A 19695-nucleotide genomic window follows, 5' to 3' on the forward strand; every position below is an offset into this window, starting at 1 on the left:
TGAACACATCAGTTAATTTAGAAATGATACTCCCAACTCTATAACAACATTCATTGGAAGTGGACGTATTTTGGGTTGCATAACGATTGTCAGCAGACACCACAAATAATTTTGTATAAACCAGCTTATTCACCACAAATGATCAAATCAACACGATTATTAAATATATTTGAGATAGTACTTAGAGAACTGTATTCCGGCTAGTTGCGATATATCGAAAGAGACACCAGATGATATTTTAGAAGGCCAGTGCAGGGGTGGCCATCGGCAACTCCACTAGCAGATAATAGATTTTTGAGACTGCAAGCTTCAAGAAGGCATGTAATAACTAAACAGCTTAAACAAGAGTTAGATGAACCTCAAATTGCAAGAGAAATTTCCCAAACTGCTAGAAATATTTTAAGACATTATGGAATTAGAGTCAGAGAAACTGAGACTGCTCCTTAACTGACCAGGGAACACCATGTAGCTAGGTTAAGATTCTCAGTAACATGCGAAATGGAATATTCAAAATTGGAGAAATGTACGGACAAATCAAGATTTTGTTCATATATTTCAGATCGGAGAATACCCGTTTATAGAAGAGGTGGTGACAAGTATAATCCTTGCAACAAAAGACCTTCAAACAATTTTGGAGGAGAGTAGGAGGGTCTATTGTATTGAGGGGCCCTAGGTACATTCCAGATATTTTAGAGTTTAGAGCCAGTATCTTCAAGGGCTGAATACTTAAATTTTAAATTGCCCTGCACGCAGCCTGGACCACAATCCTATTGAGCATGTGTGCGAGAATAATTACAGAAGACTGAAACCCACATATTTAATACCAACTAACATTCAACAACTGCGAGAAGTATTAATGACTGGGTGGGAAAATTTGATGGTGATGTAATAAGAGCTAGAGGATGCAACACACGTTACTAAATTTAATTTATTTAGTTTTAAAAGAATTATTGTGTAATATATTTTTCGAATTCTCAGTTCCCTTCACTAACTTGTATATAAAGCATCGCTTTTAAATCACTTTCTGCCTGTTTTATTAATTTAAATACAGAAAACAGTGAAGACTATCTGAAAACATTCATATAAATAATCATGGTGATTCTATTTTATTGCAATGATCAGAAATCAAAGTGATGCGATAATTTTTTGGTGGTGCTTATTTAAATATTTCTGAGATTAACATTGATATCTTTGTAACATATTTCTACAGTTAATAAAAAACTAGTCACGTATTTTAAGTTTGAGCAAACATTTTCTAATTATAATTATATATAATGTTAGTTGAAATGTGTTAAATAAGAGTAAATCTATATTAGTATGAGAATAAAGTTTATAATAATTATTTTAGGTTATATTTACTACATTATTATATCAATAACAAACCGCTTATGTCAAAAATTATATTAAATTTTTTAATTTTGCATACTTCAATTCATCTACAATTGTTACATTCAAACCATACCCTTTACTGCACCAGCGCCATTCTGGAAGGTTTTTGAACTATTATTTGTCGTATACAGCTGGACACATTTTTTATTTTCGCCCCTATCAACTAATGTAATGAGTCATAGAAAATCTGTCAACAGTTAGAATTTTTAATGGTGCTGCTGGTTAGTTGAAATTAAACCAAAGGATGGTCGCAGAAGTACCTGGTCTGACCTAGAGAAGGCGGTAGTTGCTAAAAAAATACCACCGTATTAGAATGTACACAATTTATACAGCATATGTTTCAAGTTTAGAGACGCCACGTTGTTTAGTATTTGGCAACCATCAATAGTGAATATTTTCCGTAAATTTGTAAACATGGAAAAAATTGATCATCGTGATTTGATACAATACTTTCATTTGAAAGGCCTTAGCCCAACAAATATAAAAGTAGAACTAGATTTTCCGCTGGGTGAGACTGTTCCTTCGTTATAAACAGTAAAATATTGGGTAGCAGAGTTTAAACGAGACCGTATGTCCCGCCGAGAATATCACCGCAGTGGTCGACCAAATGAGTTGACGACGTCAGAAATGTTAAAGAAAAGACATAATGCGGTACTGATTGCATCTCAAAATGTGCGGTAAATCGCAACAAATTTGGACAAGAGAAAACTGGGCTCAAGATGGGGCTGCGTTGCCTCACAATAGAACAAAAACAGCGTTAAGAAGATGTTTCCATCGAGTGTTTGGCAATGTTTCATAACAATGGATGAACATAGGTCCATCACCAACAATAAAAACAATGAACTGAAAAGGGAGAGCTGGCTCCAAAGAAGACAAAGAATGTTCCATCTGCAGGTAAGGTCATGGCGTCGGTTTTTTGGGATGCGCATGGGATAATTTCCATTGACTACCTTGAAAAAGGAAAAACTAATAACGAGTATTATGCGCACTTATTGCAACGTTTGAGCGAAGTAATCAAGCAAAGCCGGCTGAGAAGAAAGTGTTGTTTCATCAAGACAATCCACCAGCTTACACTAATAAATTAAAGTTTGAATTGTTGCCTCATGCACCCTAATCGCCAGACTTAGCCCCTTCGGATTATTTTTGGCTCGGTGGTCAAAGATTTTCCAGCAATGAAGAGGTAATGTCAGCAGTTAAGGACTATTTTGAGAAGCTTGACGATTCTTATTATATAAAAAGATATCGAACTTATTGAAGATCGCTGGGAAAGTGTATGGAGCTAAAATGAAAAAAAAATATATTTTTTCCCAAAATTTTTGTGTTTTTTTTTTGTTGAGCCAGTTACTTCTGGAACCATTCTTGTAGGTTAGGTATTGAGTTTTTATTTTACTTTAACTTCCACCTTTACTAAGTTATAAAAATTGATATATCATTTTATTATTCTTTCAGGTAAATGTAATTTTTTCTCGGGATATCGAAATAGCTGTATTCTTCAATTTGAATATATAAATGTCATATTTAATATTAATTGATTAATTAATTAATGATTAATCGTTATTTTGTTGAAATTCTGACCACATCATTACTGTTCTAATAAAATTCGTCATGCTTCTAAGGAAAGGATTCAATATTTTTTAACAACAATCCAAAAATTAATGAACTTTCGACACGTCTTCGTCCCGACTATCGTTTTTTACGTATGCATAGTACAATTACTTCTAAAACTGAAAGTGAAATTTCAGCAAATGTGTCAATTGGGGCGATACCCACAAGAAAAATAATATATGAAATGCAATGCTATAAATAAGAGAGGGAGAGTAAGCTCCGTTGCACTAGTTTTTCGGAAGTGAGAGTGAATTGATTCAATTTGATTGTGAGACAGAGGTGATAGAATGGAGCTTTCGGTGTTAATGGTGAGTTTTTTAATTTCACAATTTTTTTTGTCACGATAGTACAATTTTGGACCTGTCAATGAAAATATTGTCAGTTGATTCTCATTTTAAACTGTAAATTTTGGTGAGTAATCCAAGTATAACGATTTATACAGACTGTCACAAATTCATAGGTACACTAAGAATTTTTTACGAAAATATTTATTATCTTTTTCAATTTATTCTAATTTTTGGTTTGGCGTAAACGTGACAATTAAAGAAAACGAGTTATAAAAATATTATCAGAGAACTCCATCTCATGAAATAATTTTCTTAGTGGTTCTCCGATCCATCAGGATAACGCGCCTTCTCACACTTCGGCGATGTTATTGATAAAACTCACGAATTGCACTTCGAATTGGTTGACCACCCACCTTATTCAACAGATCTAGCTTCCAGCGACTGTTTTACGTTTCCTAGCCTTAAAGTTTCTCTGTTGGAAAGAGATTTTCATCAGACGATGACTTTATCGCACATGTAAATGCCCATTTTGACGAGAAAAACGGTAACTATTATTTAAAGGGTCTAAAAAGGTTAAAACATCGCAAGAAAAAGTGTATAGACTTGTATTCTATGTTGAAAAATAAAAATGATTATGGATTATGGAAAAAAAAATGATTTTTCACTGTGTGTAAAATTAACCCTATCATAGTTTCCGAAAATCCTTCCGACAGGTGGTTGTCATATTTTTTTATATTTTAATGTTAAAAGTACCGAATTTGAGCTCTGATACTCTGGTTGATAGACTACTTCATTCAGTCATGAAGATAACCATGAAAAATAGAAATAACTCTTGTTAATAATATTTAATATTTTCTTCTTCATATATCAAATTATTGGGGTTTTTTCCCAGATTCTTTGCTACTTCATTTCTTGTATCGTTTCCCCCTTTCTTCCTGCTTCCAGTGCTATTTGCTACAGCCAAGTTTTCCTGGGTTTTCTTTTTCTTTTTTTTTTCTTATGTCTTTTTGCCTCTTTCACTTTTATTATTATGCTTTGTGGAGTTCTTCTCTTTATGTGTCCATAGCAACTAAAACATCTCTTAACTATTTTGTTTTCTATTTGTTCTTGTTTCGAAATTTTGTATAATTACATCATTTCTTATCCTATCCATCCTCGTTTTCACCGTTATTTTCTTTAGTTGCTTCATATCTGCTGCTACTATTCTACTCTGCGTCTTCCTGTTCTTTACCCAGGTATTTGATTACCTTTTCTTACTCTTATAGTTCTTCTCTTGTATTGTTTTTATCATCTTATCCATGATAAGCATAAATAGTAGAGGACTAAGAATATCTGTTTGTTTTACTACCACCCATATCCACCCCAAACTCCGTCAATCTTTTTCTGTCTACTTAAACTTTCCCTCTTACGTTTTCATATATTCCTTCTGTCTCTATTATTTTTCTAGAGATTCCTATTTTCCTCATAGTATCCTATACCATTTTTAATAAATTGTGTCGAATGCAACTTTCACATCAATGAATATAATATCTAATTCTCTCCCCTGTTTAATTTTCTATTAAGTCCTAAATATGTATGAATTATCTATAGTTTGTTTCCCTTTTATCTATGAACTTTGTTTCTTCTCCATTTGTTCACAAATGATTTCCTCTCTGATTTTCTTAAATCTTTTTAATTTTTATGTAGTAGTATCAATTGATTTTCTTCAAAAAGTAAATTTAGAAAAATTAATTTTATCACATTATATTTAATATCAAAAATTATGTTTCCTACTTTACAATGCACCTTATTAACATTATTAATGTATAAAACTTCATAATTCAAATCGATAATGAAATATTCGGTTTCATAATACATTTTTAATAAAAACAAATGCATTCAAATTCGGAAATTAATATGGATACAAATAATATAATTAGAAAAGAAACGTCGGTCTTCGAATTGACCTTTACCGTTAATTCAACCTATTACGACACATCGAATACGATAAAAACCGCAAATACCGCGAGATTAACTATATTTTGTTGGGTCAAATTTCATCACGTGATAAGTATCGCTAAAATAAAAAAAAAATGTTTTTTGTTTACTTGAGTAGGTATATAATTTAATGTAAACAATTCGTATAATAACCTAACCTAATTCAATTTTTTTAGTTTGGTCTGTAATTTTTTCATTTAAAAATGATACTAGGTACTCTTTATTTAAAAAAATAATCGTTAGGTATAAATTATAAACAACAAAACGTAACTATTTTATATACATACATACAAAATACGATCAGACTTGTATTTAATTAAATGTTACACATAAAAATTCCCGCACTGTATATAAGGTCTCACTTCTGACCAATAGATTCATGGAATATCTCGCGGTCATATTTGTATAAACTTGTATTTTGGCATTCTAAAAGTGGTCTTTAAAGCCTATATAAGGTAGGGTGTACGCATCCATTCATCTGATCATGGATACAACAAATCGATTTTTCTTTTTTTCGCAAATATCTAATATCCTATAGGCTTTATGCTATTTGTAGGTAAGGCAGAGAGCGCGCAGCTAGAGCATAGTGCGCCCTCTATCCCAAAAATGATTCAACGAATAAAACAATTTGATACAATAGTGGTGAAGAATTTAATTCTCTACAATATTAACTTTAAGTATAAATATCTAAAAACTTTTAGAATGCTGAATTAAGTACAAATATTTAGCTTGGTATCTCACATTCGGAGATTCTCACCTAATTTTGACCAAGATGACTGTGGTTACGTTACTTTCTCTAGCATAAAACGGATGTGTAGTCGGAACGTAATCCTATTTGTTGAGGACGCTCGCGCGTCTACCAAAATACTCATATTGAAATTAAAATTTATTGATTTTTATTCCACATGTATTCATGCTTAAAAAACTTAAATTAGTTAATGATCAACTAAAATAATGCATAAAAGTTGCTAAACTAAAAGTTAACATTTTATTAAAAATGAATAGTCGCTGATTTGATTTTTTCAAAACATCCAATAAGCGTCGAGTATTGCTACTCATACACATACACTATATACAAAAATCTCTTTTGTTTATATAATAACGGCCAGTTTATAACGGCATCGGTTATTATAATTGTTTGTTACAGATAAATATCTTTAGTTTGTGAGTGTATAAATGAGCCAAGATAAAAAAGAAACCGTAAAAAAATGTGGTTAATTTTCGCGCGCTTTCCTTGAGTGACAGACAAACAATATGGCCGTTTTCCTCATTTCCGCTCAGTTACTGGATATGCATTGAATCATAATAATGTTTATCTAACAACTTTTATTTTTGTTCGATAATCGCAATAACAACTGACATCATTAGAAAGATAAATTTTTTATCAATCAAATCTATATACTGATATATCGCAGCAATCCTGAATTAATTTGTAATCAAAGAATTTAACTATAGCTTCCATAAGAGCTCATGTTGAAGAAGAGAAATACACTTTTAAAAAGTATGTATCTTGTTTCGCGACTTTTATTATAATTGTATTCAATCTCTAATTAAATAATTGAATATGTTCCAGTCATGTAGTCAATTGATTATAAGCAGTTTCTCTGAACATTTTTTACACTCTAATAACATATTTCCAAGATTTTTCTTAGAATCCTCTTATCAAGTGATGCGTGAGTTTTAATAAAAAGTCTTGTAATTATGGATATTGTCTAATAAGATTGAAAGTCATTGATAACCAATTATTTCTTCAAATAAATATAATAATTAATGAAACACGAGATATTTTACAGTGAGAGGCATTTTATGTTGTGAAACATTTTTAAATATTAAAATAATCAAATATTATAGTGAAGTGTAGATTATCATTGCTTAGAAATGGAAATTCTTTAATCACAATTGGCCAATATTAAAATTATTAATACTTAATCTTAATTTTTTTTTTGTTAAAATCATTCGTCTGCCGAACTTAAAATATTTACTGTGATCAGCCCCGAATCAAAGTGGGGACTACTCAATGCACATGTCAAGTTACAGAGAGGCTTTCTTGATTTCCACAATTGTGTTTTATCTGCCTATTGTTCACTAGGTATTTAGTTCTGACTTCATAATTTACCAAAAGTAGTGGAAGCCTTGGAAGGAGAGAAAAAAATGTCATTCTGTTCAAGTACAGTTCGAGGCAGGACATCTCTTGATTGTCATATAACATTATAACTTTATTTTGAATTCAACAATTTATTTATGATCCTTGGTTATTCTGTTTCTTAAAATGTTCGCCTGCTAAAAAGAGAGAAAATATTAGTGGATAAGTAACTACAATAATCGATGTTGGGTATTCTTCTATACTTTTTATTTTTCTATGTTGCTTTACAAGACAGTTGTATCAAAAAAGAAGAATACAGATTTTTAAAAAATGGCGGTACGATCTACGGTCTTACATACAGATCTTGAAACCAAGACCAATTTCTACAGAGCGACGTGGTTATTTAGTGTTTTTCTTATTTATTATAAATAATATTTAATTTTGCCATCCCTTGATCACAACGCCGACCAGGCGGCAACAGAGTGAGATAGCTAAGCGTCCATGACTACCCACTACCCTCGCTTCAAGACCTGTATGTAAGACCGTGGTACTGACATTTGAAATCAGACCAATTTTACTTGTTCAATACAAAATTTAGGGAAATTTTGAATTATTTTTCTTGCGAATAAAACTATTCTGCCAAATAAACAAAATCAAAAACATGACGCATGTGAGTAGTAGTACAAAATAAATAAAGTTTTTAATAACACGGTTTAAAAACGATATGAAGCAGATGGCGTCCATTGTCGATTAGTCATCAGTCAAGGATGCTTGAGGCAATTGTATTTAAACGTATAATCTACACGTGTTTTTGATGAATGAATCATATACTATTAATGATATACAACAAACAAAAAAGTATATACCAGGTGTCCCAAAATATACTAAGAAATAGTCGAGAATTTGGGCGTGTGATATGAAAAAACGGTTTCATGTATTTATCAACTAATTGCGCGTATAAGCTACTTTTAACTATTTCCCGTATATACACTATATATTAAGTATATATCGACGAATTTTCTTCAGATTCAGAATCACATTCTGACAGATAGAGATGATCCTCATCACCAGAGAAAGCGATAACGTCATGGCACTTCACATAAATTTTCTTGAGAAAAATATAGAGGTCCGACTCACAAAGCGGGCAAAAACCCAACAGCAGAAGTATATTTTTCAGGAGAACGTAGTTATTGGAATATTCTAATTCCGATTCATCGAATTACAAAGTATCGATGTTGCGATATATCGAGTAATAAACATCGATTTTATAATACATAGATGCTTCAAACATCCGAAGAAGTACAGAATTTTTGAAAATTTGCGGACGTACAAAGAGGAAGTTACAAAGTTTTCTTTGTGAATTATTATGTTTCAATGTGTTCACTATTTGATGCACGACAAACGTCCTCCGTCTCACGTAGTGTTCATTAACTGCACAATACTATCAAATAAAAAAAATTTTAAACTAGAGAGTGCTTGATATCGATTTTCTGCATCAAAGTACCGACATCAACTCATAACCAATTTTTCTATATTGTAAAATGTTTCAGCAGTTCAGTTTATCAAAAGTAGTATTTTTTTTCTTTGGTTACAAAGTTTCTCTCCTTAAGATAGGAACCAAGAAGTTCAAACTGTTGCTTTGAAAAACTCAAATCACGTTCTACATAATTTAACTCTATTTGAACAATCAAATGTGACTCGTCGGAGCTTGAAACAGGTGTGAATGTTCTACTGAGCTTCCTGAAGCTCTCGTTACCCTTAAACAGAACCGGACTTAGGCATGGGCCAAACGGGGCGTGCGCCGGGGGCCACCGCTGCGGGGGGGCCTCGCGACGAGCCATATGATTGATTTTTAAACATATGAATGCAAGCGAAAAACCACAATGACTCAAAAAAAAACTAAATCAATATAGCGTATTGTGTATTGAAAATGAGCTACTGAAATCGATTGACTGCACTAGTGTTATTGAAGAATTTGTAGGTAGCAAAATAAGAAAAAAATGTTTTTAATTTATGAACGTAATTTTGTACTATTTTTAGTTAGAAATAATGAATAAATTGACTATAATGAAAAATCAACTTGATGTAAGAATTCACGTAAAACGCCCGCCTTACATAGGCCCCTTAAGTATTTTGACCCGGGGGCCACGATGACTCTCCGGCTCTGCCCTTAAATTAATAACCCCTCATAAAATTTATTTTATACCAACAAAAAAGTATCTAAAGAACATTTTTTGTTTGGAAAGTATTAGCGTTATGAAAATAAATGATTGAATTGTGCTAAAAAAATCGTGTAAGCGAGTGTTATTAGCCAGAGAAGCCGATCAGATGAAAATTTGAATGAAATGAAACCGAAACTGCAATTTTTGATAAAATTTCTAATCAAATTTCCATTTTTCTTTCAGACTTTTCTTCTATTATGTATACTGTACCCTCAAATCGTTACAACGAAATCAAATCCTCTTATAGTCAACGAAGGAAAATTACGATTTAGCCAGAAATTAAACTACCTTTCAACAACCGCTAAACCAGAAAGTCAGTATCAATCAATTAATCAATATAGAGGTGTTCAAACGGAAAGACCACCAAGTCATTTCACCCAAAATTTGGCCTCTGCTTCTCAACAGCTTCAACAAGTCACTCTACAAAATGTTCCATCGCAACAGGCATCGGTAAGTTATTAAGTTAAGCTGAGGTAATTCACTTAAAGGCTGCATTTTCTAACCATTAATCATTAACCGGAAAAATTGCAAATATTTTGTCTTTAACTTTCTCATCATTCAGTTTGCTCGTAGTATTTGGTAAAAATACGTGAATTTAGTGGTCCAAAGTCTTCAAAATATGATTAGTTTTCAGCTCCCTATCGGTGATATGAAAGAAATGATAACCAACCAGAGATAGCCGTTGAAATTTCTCTGCTTGACTACTAAATTAGTACCATTTAGAAAAATATTGTTTGAACACGAAGGATTCTTTTCAAAATTGCTTAGAAGTTTGTAAACATTTCTAAAAGACTTCTTCCAGATGAATATTAATCTCTTCTGTTATGGCCTTTCCAAGTTCATGAAACCGATCGAAACTCTTGTTAATTTGTTAAGAGGATTGACTGAAGAGTCTTAATGCACATTCTTTCTGAGCAAGAAGTGCAGTTCATTGTATGTGAATCAAACAGTTTCACAAACATCTGGTTTTGTGACTTTTGTTTATCGTTTTTTCTATTTCTTCGTTTCCATTTCTTGAATAGACCAGTCTAGAGCGATAGTTAAGACGTTCTCATATTTTTAACCAATGCAGCAACTCTACCAAGGAACACGAAAGAAAGGTGGATCCTGGCATAGATAACGAGAAAGATACGGAAAAATATAAGAAGATCCAATTAAAGCATATTCAATGAGTATAGGAATAGAAAATTGAATGAACTAAAATGTAAAATATAGTATAGTTGCAAAATATAAGAAGAATAGTCATGAGACAGTGCAGTTCCAAGACTGACAAGGTAAAACGAATTTGAGCTTGTCAGTACTTGTATGAATACTTGAGATTATGGAATATACTATTTATACTTTTCATTTCAGGTGCAGCACATTCCAGTACCTATCCAGACGCAGCTTCATCCACAATCACAACAACAAATACTTGAATTAATTCAGAAAGTGCTCTATAACACGCAGCAAAGTAATCAGCCCACTGCGATGATTATTATAGCTCAACCTGCATACGCTCCCGTTAATCCCGTTTATGGTAATCCTGCGCAACAATTATTCAACTACTTCCAGGGAAATCCTCAAGCAAGGTAAGATATATGAATGTATTAATAGTTATTGTAACCATCAAAACTTGTTTTATCTATTAAGTGTCAGTGGCGGCTTGTGATAAAATTTTTTTAACTTTACGAGAATTCTATTGTCTTGAAATAATTCTTAAACCAGAAAAATATGAATCACCTTCACGTCTTTGTCGAAGTCTTTACTATTTTACTTCTATTGTCTTGCAATGTTTTAATTTTCAAAAATATTACGTTAGTTTTATGAGAATTTCTCAGAAGGATAAAGAACGTCAGCAAACTATTAATAAGAAATGCGATTGGATGCAGCGAAAGAAATTCTGTTATTCATCGTATTTATCAATCGCACCTCGTAAATTCAAGATCGTTTATCATTTTGATTTCTAGTAATAATAATAATAATAATAATTATTATTATTATTATGTTTTTTGTTATCACTAAATGCAGCTTTCTTAAATACGATTACAATCTCTTTAATAGAAGCTAGATGTCAGTGACCGCTTTACTTTCAGTTTAATCCAGTCATTTTTTGCCCTTTCGTCGCATATTAAGAGACTGGTCACTTTTGTTGCGTAGAACCGAAGATAGTCGATAGAGTAAAAGTACCAAGAAGTTTCTCTTTCACTGTAACATTTCATTTACTATCTATTTATTACAAAAACGATAAAAATTAGATTGTCTATTTCGTTTTTAATAGCCGGAAATTAATAAGGGAATGTGAATGCTATACAAAACGTAGCGGATTTAAAAACCGCACAAATATTCGGTTAATTTATTACAGCACTCGTCCGAAACTGTTTTTTATATAAATATTTATAGACGTTAAAAATTTCTTCTAATCCTATCGATATAATGAATAAGATTGAATATTTTTTTAAAAATAAATTCACATCAATTGAAGGATGAGAGTAATCAATGTTCAAAAGAGTTTCTAATTTAGTTTTTGACGTTTTTACAATCACAGGTTTCCTCTATATTCTAAAAGGTAATTTTCCAAGTGAAGTTTGAGGTCTCAAATGTAGGTTTGAACTTTAAACCACAGATTTGAACAGCGACGTTAGAAGTGGGGTAAAGGTAGAATCTAAAACTAGAAATGGCATTGTAAAAAATTGTTTCATGTTATAGTTTGATTTCTGCACTTAAAAGCCTTTCGTTGTACTAAAAGAACAATGACACAACTGCTAATACTGGAATTTTACAGGTGGCCAAAGAGAAGAAAAAAAAATTATTTGAAATACTTACTGTGTAAATAAATCAAGATTTGGAAATGAACAATATTAATATTTAACGCTAATTTTTAATTTTAATCAATTATGCCGTTGTTTCTTCAAAATTTTTTCTTACTTTATGGCGTGTAACTGTTAACGTTCAATTTCTTGTTTGTCTAAATAACGTTCAAAAATGCATACATTTTTATTAATTCATGTAATATAAAATGGATAACTGATTAATAGGCAGAACCAGGATATAATTAAAACAAAAAACATTAAAAAACCAAAACACTTTCTTTATTTCACTCTTCCAAGGAAAAGATACATTTTATATTATCATTACTTAACATTGAAAAATTAATATAAAATAGTTACAAATAATAATTTATTAGTCCCCCTAAACAAAAAATAAAAAAAAAACATTTGAATTTACAGAGTTTAATAAAACGTTTTACAATAGTGGAGAATCATTTTGCTATCACACTAATTGATCAAGTTTTTTTTTTAATCAGGCAGAGTGCATATGCAGGTTTCAAACTAATATTCTTAGTTTGTCCTGCCTGAACGCCTGAACACCTATCCCTAGCTGGTTTGAATGTAACTCCACTCCAGTAGTTTTGCTTATAGCTTTATTTAAACAAAACTTGTCAGCTCCTTTTTCAAATCGTAATACTTTCACTTCCGATAATTTAAAAGTATTTCTGTTAGAATCCTTAGAAATGTTTAGTGTGATCTCATTATAAATACATTTTTAAAGTCTATGAAATCTTCATAGCCCAATTCCCTAACATGAAGAGTTTTCCCCCTTTTTTCGCATTTCTGATCAACGAAACATATTGATCAGGTACGTATACTGGTCCCGATTTCTTCGCCCTATTAACAAATCTCTCAATAATACTGTGGACTGCGTCTCCTTCATTTTGTGTGTGTCCACGAATCAGATACTTGTGACTGATAGCTTTGATATCAAGATTTGACGGCATACATACACATTGATATCATGTACCTGCCTAAGTAAAATTATTTCGTTTTGAACGAGTTTATCAGGCTAAACTAAAGTATTGACCTATTAGTTTATCAATACAAATTATAGACGCAATTTTGGAGTTGTTCTTACCTATTTTTCTGCCGCGTCACAGATCCTCTAGCAAGTATATCCTCTTAGGCACTCACTTCCTCAACTGGCACTCGAGGCGATGTTAAATACAATCGTAATTGGCATTGGTTGTTTTATTAAACCATCAAGAAAATTACACAACTAAATCAGGAAGTATGAATAAAAATAATAGACAGTAGGCAGTGATCTAATTTTACATGATACACGTCTTCTTAAAGTGTCATTGCTTAAAACAACGCTAGATGTCTTGAATTTCGCCTAGCATAAATTGCCACGCATTTTTACAGCATCAATTTGAATGGCTAGCATAGCTAAATGTGAAAACCGTTGTTGGAACATCGAATTTCTCAAATAGTTTTTTGATGCGTTCCAAAACACTGTAAGATCGTCCTACCGGTGGAGTGGACACAGTGCAGTAGACACAGGGATAGTCTAAAACAGTTGCAGTAGCTTGAACAAGTACATTCTGGTTGTGAACATTTTCATATTTGAATTGATAAACCAAATTTGGCACAAGATGTCGATCAATTTTGTTTGATCATGCTTTATTTTTGAGAAAACATCTTGCTTTTTCATACAGTGTCTTTACAAACTGACTTGATCTTCGTTGAAGCCGTCAGTAATAATGCCATGTCGCAGAGTAGAGCCAGCAGGTCTTTTTGTTCTCACTCAGTGTATATAACAGAAGAGAGTAAAAAGTTTTTAAAAAATAGGCTCGAGGTGAATCATATTTTAGGTGGGTTTTCTTTTGCGATGAACTGTTGGCCCGTCAAAGCCGTGTGCTTTACTTAGATCAAATGCTTTACTTAAAATCTTTGGAACTCTTCTTCATTTCTCAAACCATTAATGAACATAACCGACGCTGTCAGCCACCTAGACTACTTCAATATGAATTTTGACAGGATGTCAGTTTTTCAAAAAAGTGCTTCTTCATAACATTCAATACAAAACTTTGGATCTTCACCAGTTTTTGAGTCAATTGCTTAAATATTTTCCAGAGTCTGCAGTATATCTATCAAGTGTTGTTGAACTGCTCGCAAGATTCATTTCAGCTGCTAAGTCCTTATTTTTCACGTCTTTGAATGTATATGCTGCACTTTTTGCTGTGGCAAATACTGCGTGTCTTTTAGATGAAGCCTTAATTATATTTTCTCCAGAAAATGAGGAGGGGAACTGCTTCCTCTTTGTTACGTTTTATACAGGACGGTTATAGACAAACTTCAGTTTAAGCCATTTATCATCTATTTCGTTATTTAATGGCGCGTAAATTGAATTATTTGAAAGTAGTTTAGTTAAAACTTTACGAAGTATCTTACTTAGTTTATCTATTCATATACAGCACTATATACATTAAATTATACATTATTTACTGACAACTATAGCCGTTAGAGATTTATTTATATACATTTAATCATATCCAGAATGTTGGAATTCTCTAATTTGCCGTACACAAATAGAAAGGGCTCTTTTGAAATTGATTCTATAAAAACAGCCATAACATACTGTGAACACGTTATAAAAGACAATTCTTGGAAATTTGTACTTGGCGCGTTCACCAAATTTTCGATTCTATAGACAGGATCGAACAGGACGGGCTTCATGGTTCATGTTGTGGAAGAGTTCGTAACATTATTGTGATTCTGAACCACCTTTAACTATTCTCTGAACGTTTTTTGTTAAAAAAATAATCAAATTTACTTGCTTAGAGTTCTAGTTTGATTCGGGAAACATTCTAATAAATTAACACTTCATTAAAATCGGAAAATGTTTTATTCAACATTTTTTGTACGAAATCAAATCGTTAGTTGCCAACAAATTCTTAAAAAAAAAACACATTTAATTCAAAAATTATCGATAATTTTGTTGCACATGTGTATTTATCCCGTATATTTTGGTAGGTTCTTCGAACATAGCCAGTGCAGCATCCAATAGAATAAATTCATACAATTTTCGATAATTACGTAACCATAGAGGCAAAGTACAAGTTACCTAACCTAAAAGAACAAGTAACCCAACCTAATTAACCTATTTAACTTCATAATAATAAATTGCGAATTGGAAATTACAGTTTTCTCATTGTTACAGGTATCAATTCGTTAACGGAGCAGTTCAAGCCCAACCGTCTCAACAATACTTCCCTCAACCTTCACAACATATCCAATCAGAAGCTTCTTACTCTACATCCCAACCCCAATACCAAACCAAAATTCATCCTTATTCATCTCAAACTACACACATGTCACCGGTACAACCTTCCCAAACTTACAATCAACAATTTCCTCAACATGTACCCCAAAGTAATCAAATATCGCAGCTAACAGCACAACCGTACTATTCTCAATACCAAGTAGAAGCTAGGGAAAACCACGCAAATTATCCAGCTTTACCACCGATAATTACCGGCTTCGAAAATTTTTCGCCTGAACAGCAGGAAAAGATCAAAGCTCAATTAAGCGCTCATTTCGGCGCACCTCTACGACCTTTAACCGTAGGTCAAAAAGAAACTGAAAGTGGTAGCAAGTATCAGTTAAACACCAACGAGTTTGTACCAAGTCCGCAAGTGAAAAGTATGAAAAGTTCTAGTAATATTATGGATATGTCCAAAAAGGAATATACTAAAATGTAAATATCAAAGAGGCACGAAAAGTTACCTTTATATATCGTTTTATAAGATTCAAATGGACGATGGTTAAACTCTGCATTTATATTTCAACAAACTATCCACATATTTCAATTGTTTCATAGTACTATTGCTCCCAGTATCAATTAACAATTTTGATTCATTCTTACCATAATTATAATCACTACTGACCCAATCAAATGCAAAAATTATTTTAAATAAAATTTTATAATCTTTTAAGTACACAAGTGTCGTAAAATGGACTTGTCTGGTTTTGTAAGGTATGAGCGACTTGGAAGGTACAAGTAAGGGTGAAATGGCAGATGCTAGTGCCACGTGGCTTCCATGTACTTTGGTCAGATCAGCGCAAGGAACTCGACAGACACCCAAGAAAGTTTAAATTATTTTATTATGAAGAACTATTTCTTGAGCTGGCCGAAAAACGCAGACTTCAAGCTACAAATTTATATACAAGTTAAGTGGAGGTGCAGTAGGTGTCCATAAATTTACGTTGAAAGCTTGAATAAATTGAGATGCAGCGGAAAATCTACTACTAGTGTGGGCAGTAACTAGGGTTGTCATATCTAAAATTAGATTATCAGAAAAGCCTCAGAATTTGAAGCACAAAACACGAATATATCAACAGAGAAAATTCGGGTAGATGGTAACCCATAATTTGCTCAGGATGCTGTTTCTGAAAGCGTTTACTTCTGTGGCTACTGCTGCCCAAGCTTCCTCGGTAACATATTTTGGAGAAAATCTATTGATTTTTCGTCGCTCGGCAACCAGAAGTAGCTTTGATGTATCTTTGCTTGGGTATTGATGGATACAAGGTATACATGAACTATAACAATGTCCTAGAAGTGCAACAAGCGACGTCTGTGCCACGTTTTCGCCCGACGCCCAATCAGTGTGCATTGAATCTTGTGGATTCTTCAAAATTTTTAGCTTTAAAGTAAATCCGCACTTCTCAGAATTTTATAAATTAATAACACCGTCTTCACATTTAGAAGAATAAACAGATTGAATTTGAATGAAAACCTCTAAAGAGGTGGTTATCTAAATAATACTAAACATAGCTTTTGTATCAAGGAACCTTTTGGCGAAACAGAAAGTATCATTAAAAGTGATATCACACACGTGATAGATAATAGATTTCATCTGAAACAACTGAGAATAAGTACTCAATTGCGTAATTGATTTAATTATAGCCTTGAACATTTTTTAATAGTCACGGGTGGTCTCGAAATTTAATTTACTCACATCGGTGAAAACAAAATTATGGATTTGTGCTACAATTCCACAACCGGTTTATAATTTTATGAAAAGTAACTATTTGAACTTTAATTGGAAGATACGAGACACACATTACAGAGGATATACAGGGTGCGCCAGAGAAACATACTTATTTGAAAGGTCAATGAAAACAAAAGTACTTCAGATATTGTTTTAAATATTTTTTTATGTGAAAATTCAAGGTCCCAAGTTTTTTTTCATTCAGTGCTGAAAATGACATTTGTTAAATGGCGACCTCCATTGTGTATACATTGATTTAGGGGATTTCGGAAGTTCGTCTCCACTCTTCGCAGCATATCAATGGGTATGTTGGCAATGGCATCACGAATGTTGTTCTACAAGTGAGCAATGGTCCGTGGTCGATCGTCATAAACCAGGGATAATAACCCCATAAATAAAAATTGCATGGAGCCAAATCTGGAGAGCGTGCGGGCCATGGGAGATCACCTCTGAGAGACATAAGGCGACCGGGAAAATGTTGTCGCAACAAATCCATTAGGCCTCGTGCCATCTTGCAGAAACCACACGTTCCTAACGTTCATTTGTTAAAGATTTGGAAGAAAAAATTCCTCGATCATGTTACTGTAACGAGCTGCATTTACGGTAACTGCATATTCGTTTTTTTTTCAAAAAAATAAGGACCAATTAGTCCCATTACCATATCGCACACCAGACAGTAACTCGTTCGCAATGAAGTCGCTTCTTGTGAAGTTCACGCGGATTTTCACCATTCCAATAACGCATGTTTTGTTTGTTGACGCTGCCCTAAATATGAAAGTGAGCCTGGTCACTAAAAAAAGGACCGCATCGTGAGGAAGGTTGTCAAGCAGCAATTCACATGCGTTTTGACGGGCTACAAAATCGCGTTCAGTCAATTTTTGCAAAACAGCCAATTTAAAGGGATGAAAATGAATGTCTTCATGGAGAATTCGCCGAACAGTGGTGTCAGAAAGTCCCAGAGCAGCTGCATGTTTGCGAGCGAACCGCCGAGGATAACGCATAATTTACTGCCTCGCTCTTTCGACACTTTGCGGAGTTCTGTTGGTGGTCCAGGTCTGGCGACACTTCCGCTCTCCCGAAATGAGGTAACCCACGACAGAATCGAATTACGGCCAGGAACAAGTCTGTGAGGAGGAATTTTAAAACGAATACGGAAGGCACGTTGCTCTCGACCAGAGCACGATGGCAACTGACTAGAGGGGGGACAAACTTGGGGACTTCCCCATCCGGATGCGCTCCGTCGCACTCCTCTTCTCCTCCAACTCACCGCTCGGGAGTTTTTTCAAATAAGTAAGTTTCTCTGGCGCACTCTGTACATTGAATTTTTATCTTATCAAATTTAATAGCGCATAGTTTTAATCCAATGAAACATATTGGGCTGTGGGTGTGGTTTCTCTCAAATTTTTATTATTAAAATCAGACGACAAAAGAGTTGATGAAGTTGAGTGCTGTACCAACATGCTTTTATGACAATATATTTGAAAAATAAGATGATATAAAATAATATATATATTTTTTACAATGGTATGTTATTTGTAAATACGTTTGTTAAGTTTATGTTTATATATTTTTTATACTAATTTATTTATTGTTTTCATAATTAATAAAAGTATTGAAATTATAAAATATTTATTTACACCCATATATTGTCTCCCTATTATCAATACAAAGTGATCAAGCATAAACTTTTTTTTATAAAAGTCGTGCATCTTCACCCTACGACAACTATACTAAAACTTTGGATGTCTATGGTTTCTTGTTTTAACTTAATGTTGTTTAGAGTCACTGCAGAGCATGTTGTTTACATAAAGTAAATAGGCATGTATTTAGAAAGGAAATTAACATGATGAAAGCATATCTATTAATATTAAGTTCAGAAAAATGCACTTGCTAAATGACAGAACCTCATGATTAAACATTGAAACTAATCTCCTCCTCTATAAGATAATTTTAAACCCCTATTTACTCATGGGATTCAACTCTGGGGCCCTGCAAGTAACAATATTGAAACCCTTCAAAGATTTCACGATAAAGTAGTTAAAACTTTTGTTAACATTCCGTGGTACGCGCCTATATTTATCATATAAAGAAACCTTCAAGTGCTTTTGGTTAGGGATGAAGACAAGACCAAAAGTTTGACTAACAGTGCCAAAATCATTGCCTACCTTAACGTACTCTTAAGGAAACTAACCGAAGAATACGTAGAAGTACGTCGTCTTAAAAGATTCAAAACAAAGGAACTTGTAAATAGATTCAATTAATAGTAGTTTACGTAACAAGTCCCAGAAGTGGTCTTTTACTGGACGAGTGGGCAAATTGCAGGGC

The 19695-nt window shown here is 33.0% G+C and overlaps 1 protein-coding gene across 1 annotated transcript; it reads left to right on the forward strand.

Moving 5' to 3' along the window:
• Nucleotides 1-8002: 8002 nt before the first annotated feature.
• Nucleotides 8003-18996, forward strand: LOC130440653 (transcription factor SPT20 homolog). Its single transcript, XM_056773914.1, has 4 exons — nucleotides 8003-8011; nucleotides 9747-9977; nucleotides 10950-11134; nucleotides 15540-18996. Exons 1-4 carry the CDS (start codon nucleotides 8003-8005, stop codon nucleotides 16078-16080), a joined length of 966 nt encoding a protein of 321 aa, XP_056629892.1. The 3' UTR covers nucleotides 16081-18996.
• The last annotated feature ends 699 nt before the right edge of the window (nucleotides 18997-19695 follow it).

The sequence above is a fragment of the Diorhabda sublineata genome, chromosome 2, assembly GCF_026230105.1.
Source record: "Diorhabda sublineata isolate icDioSubl1.1 chromosome 2, icDioSubl1.1, whole genome shotgun sequence".
Taxonomy (NCBI): Eukaryota; Metazoa; Arthropoda; class Insecta; order Coleoptera; family Chrysomelidae; genus Diorhabda; species Diorhabda sublineata.

What these genes read in the sequence shown, in the direction of transcription:
- LOC130440653 (XM_056773914.1), top strand. An exon ending in CTTCTCAACAGCTTCAACAA is followed by an intron (nt 9,978 to 10,949) that starts GTCACTCTACAA and finishes ATCCAGACGCAG; the next exon opens with CTTCATCCACAATCACAACA. An exon ending in CAGGGAAATCCTCAAGCAAG is followed by an intron (nt 11,135 to 15,539) that starts GTAAGATATATG and finishes TCATTGTTACAG; the next exon opens with GTATCAATTCGTTAACGGAG.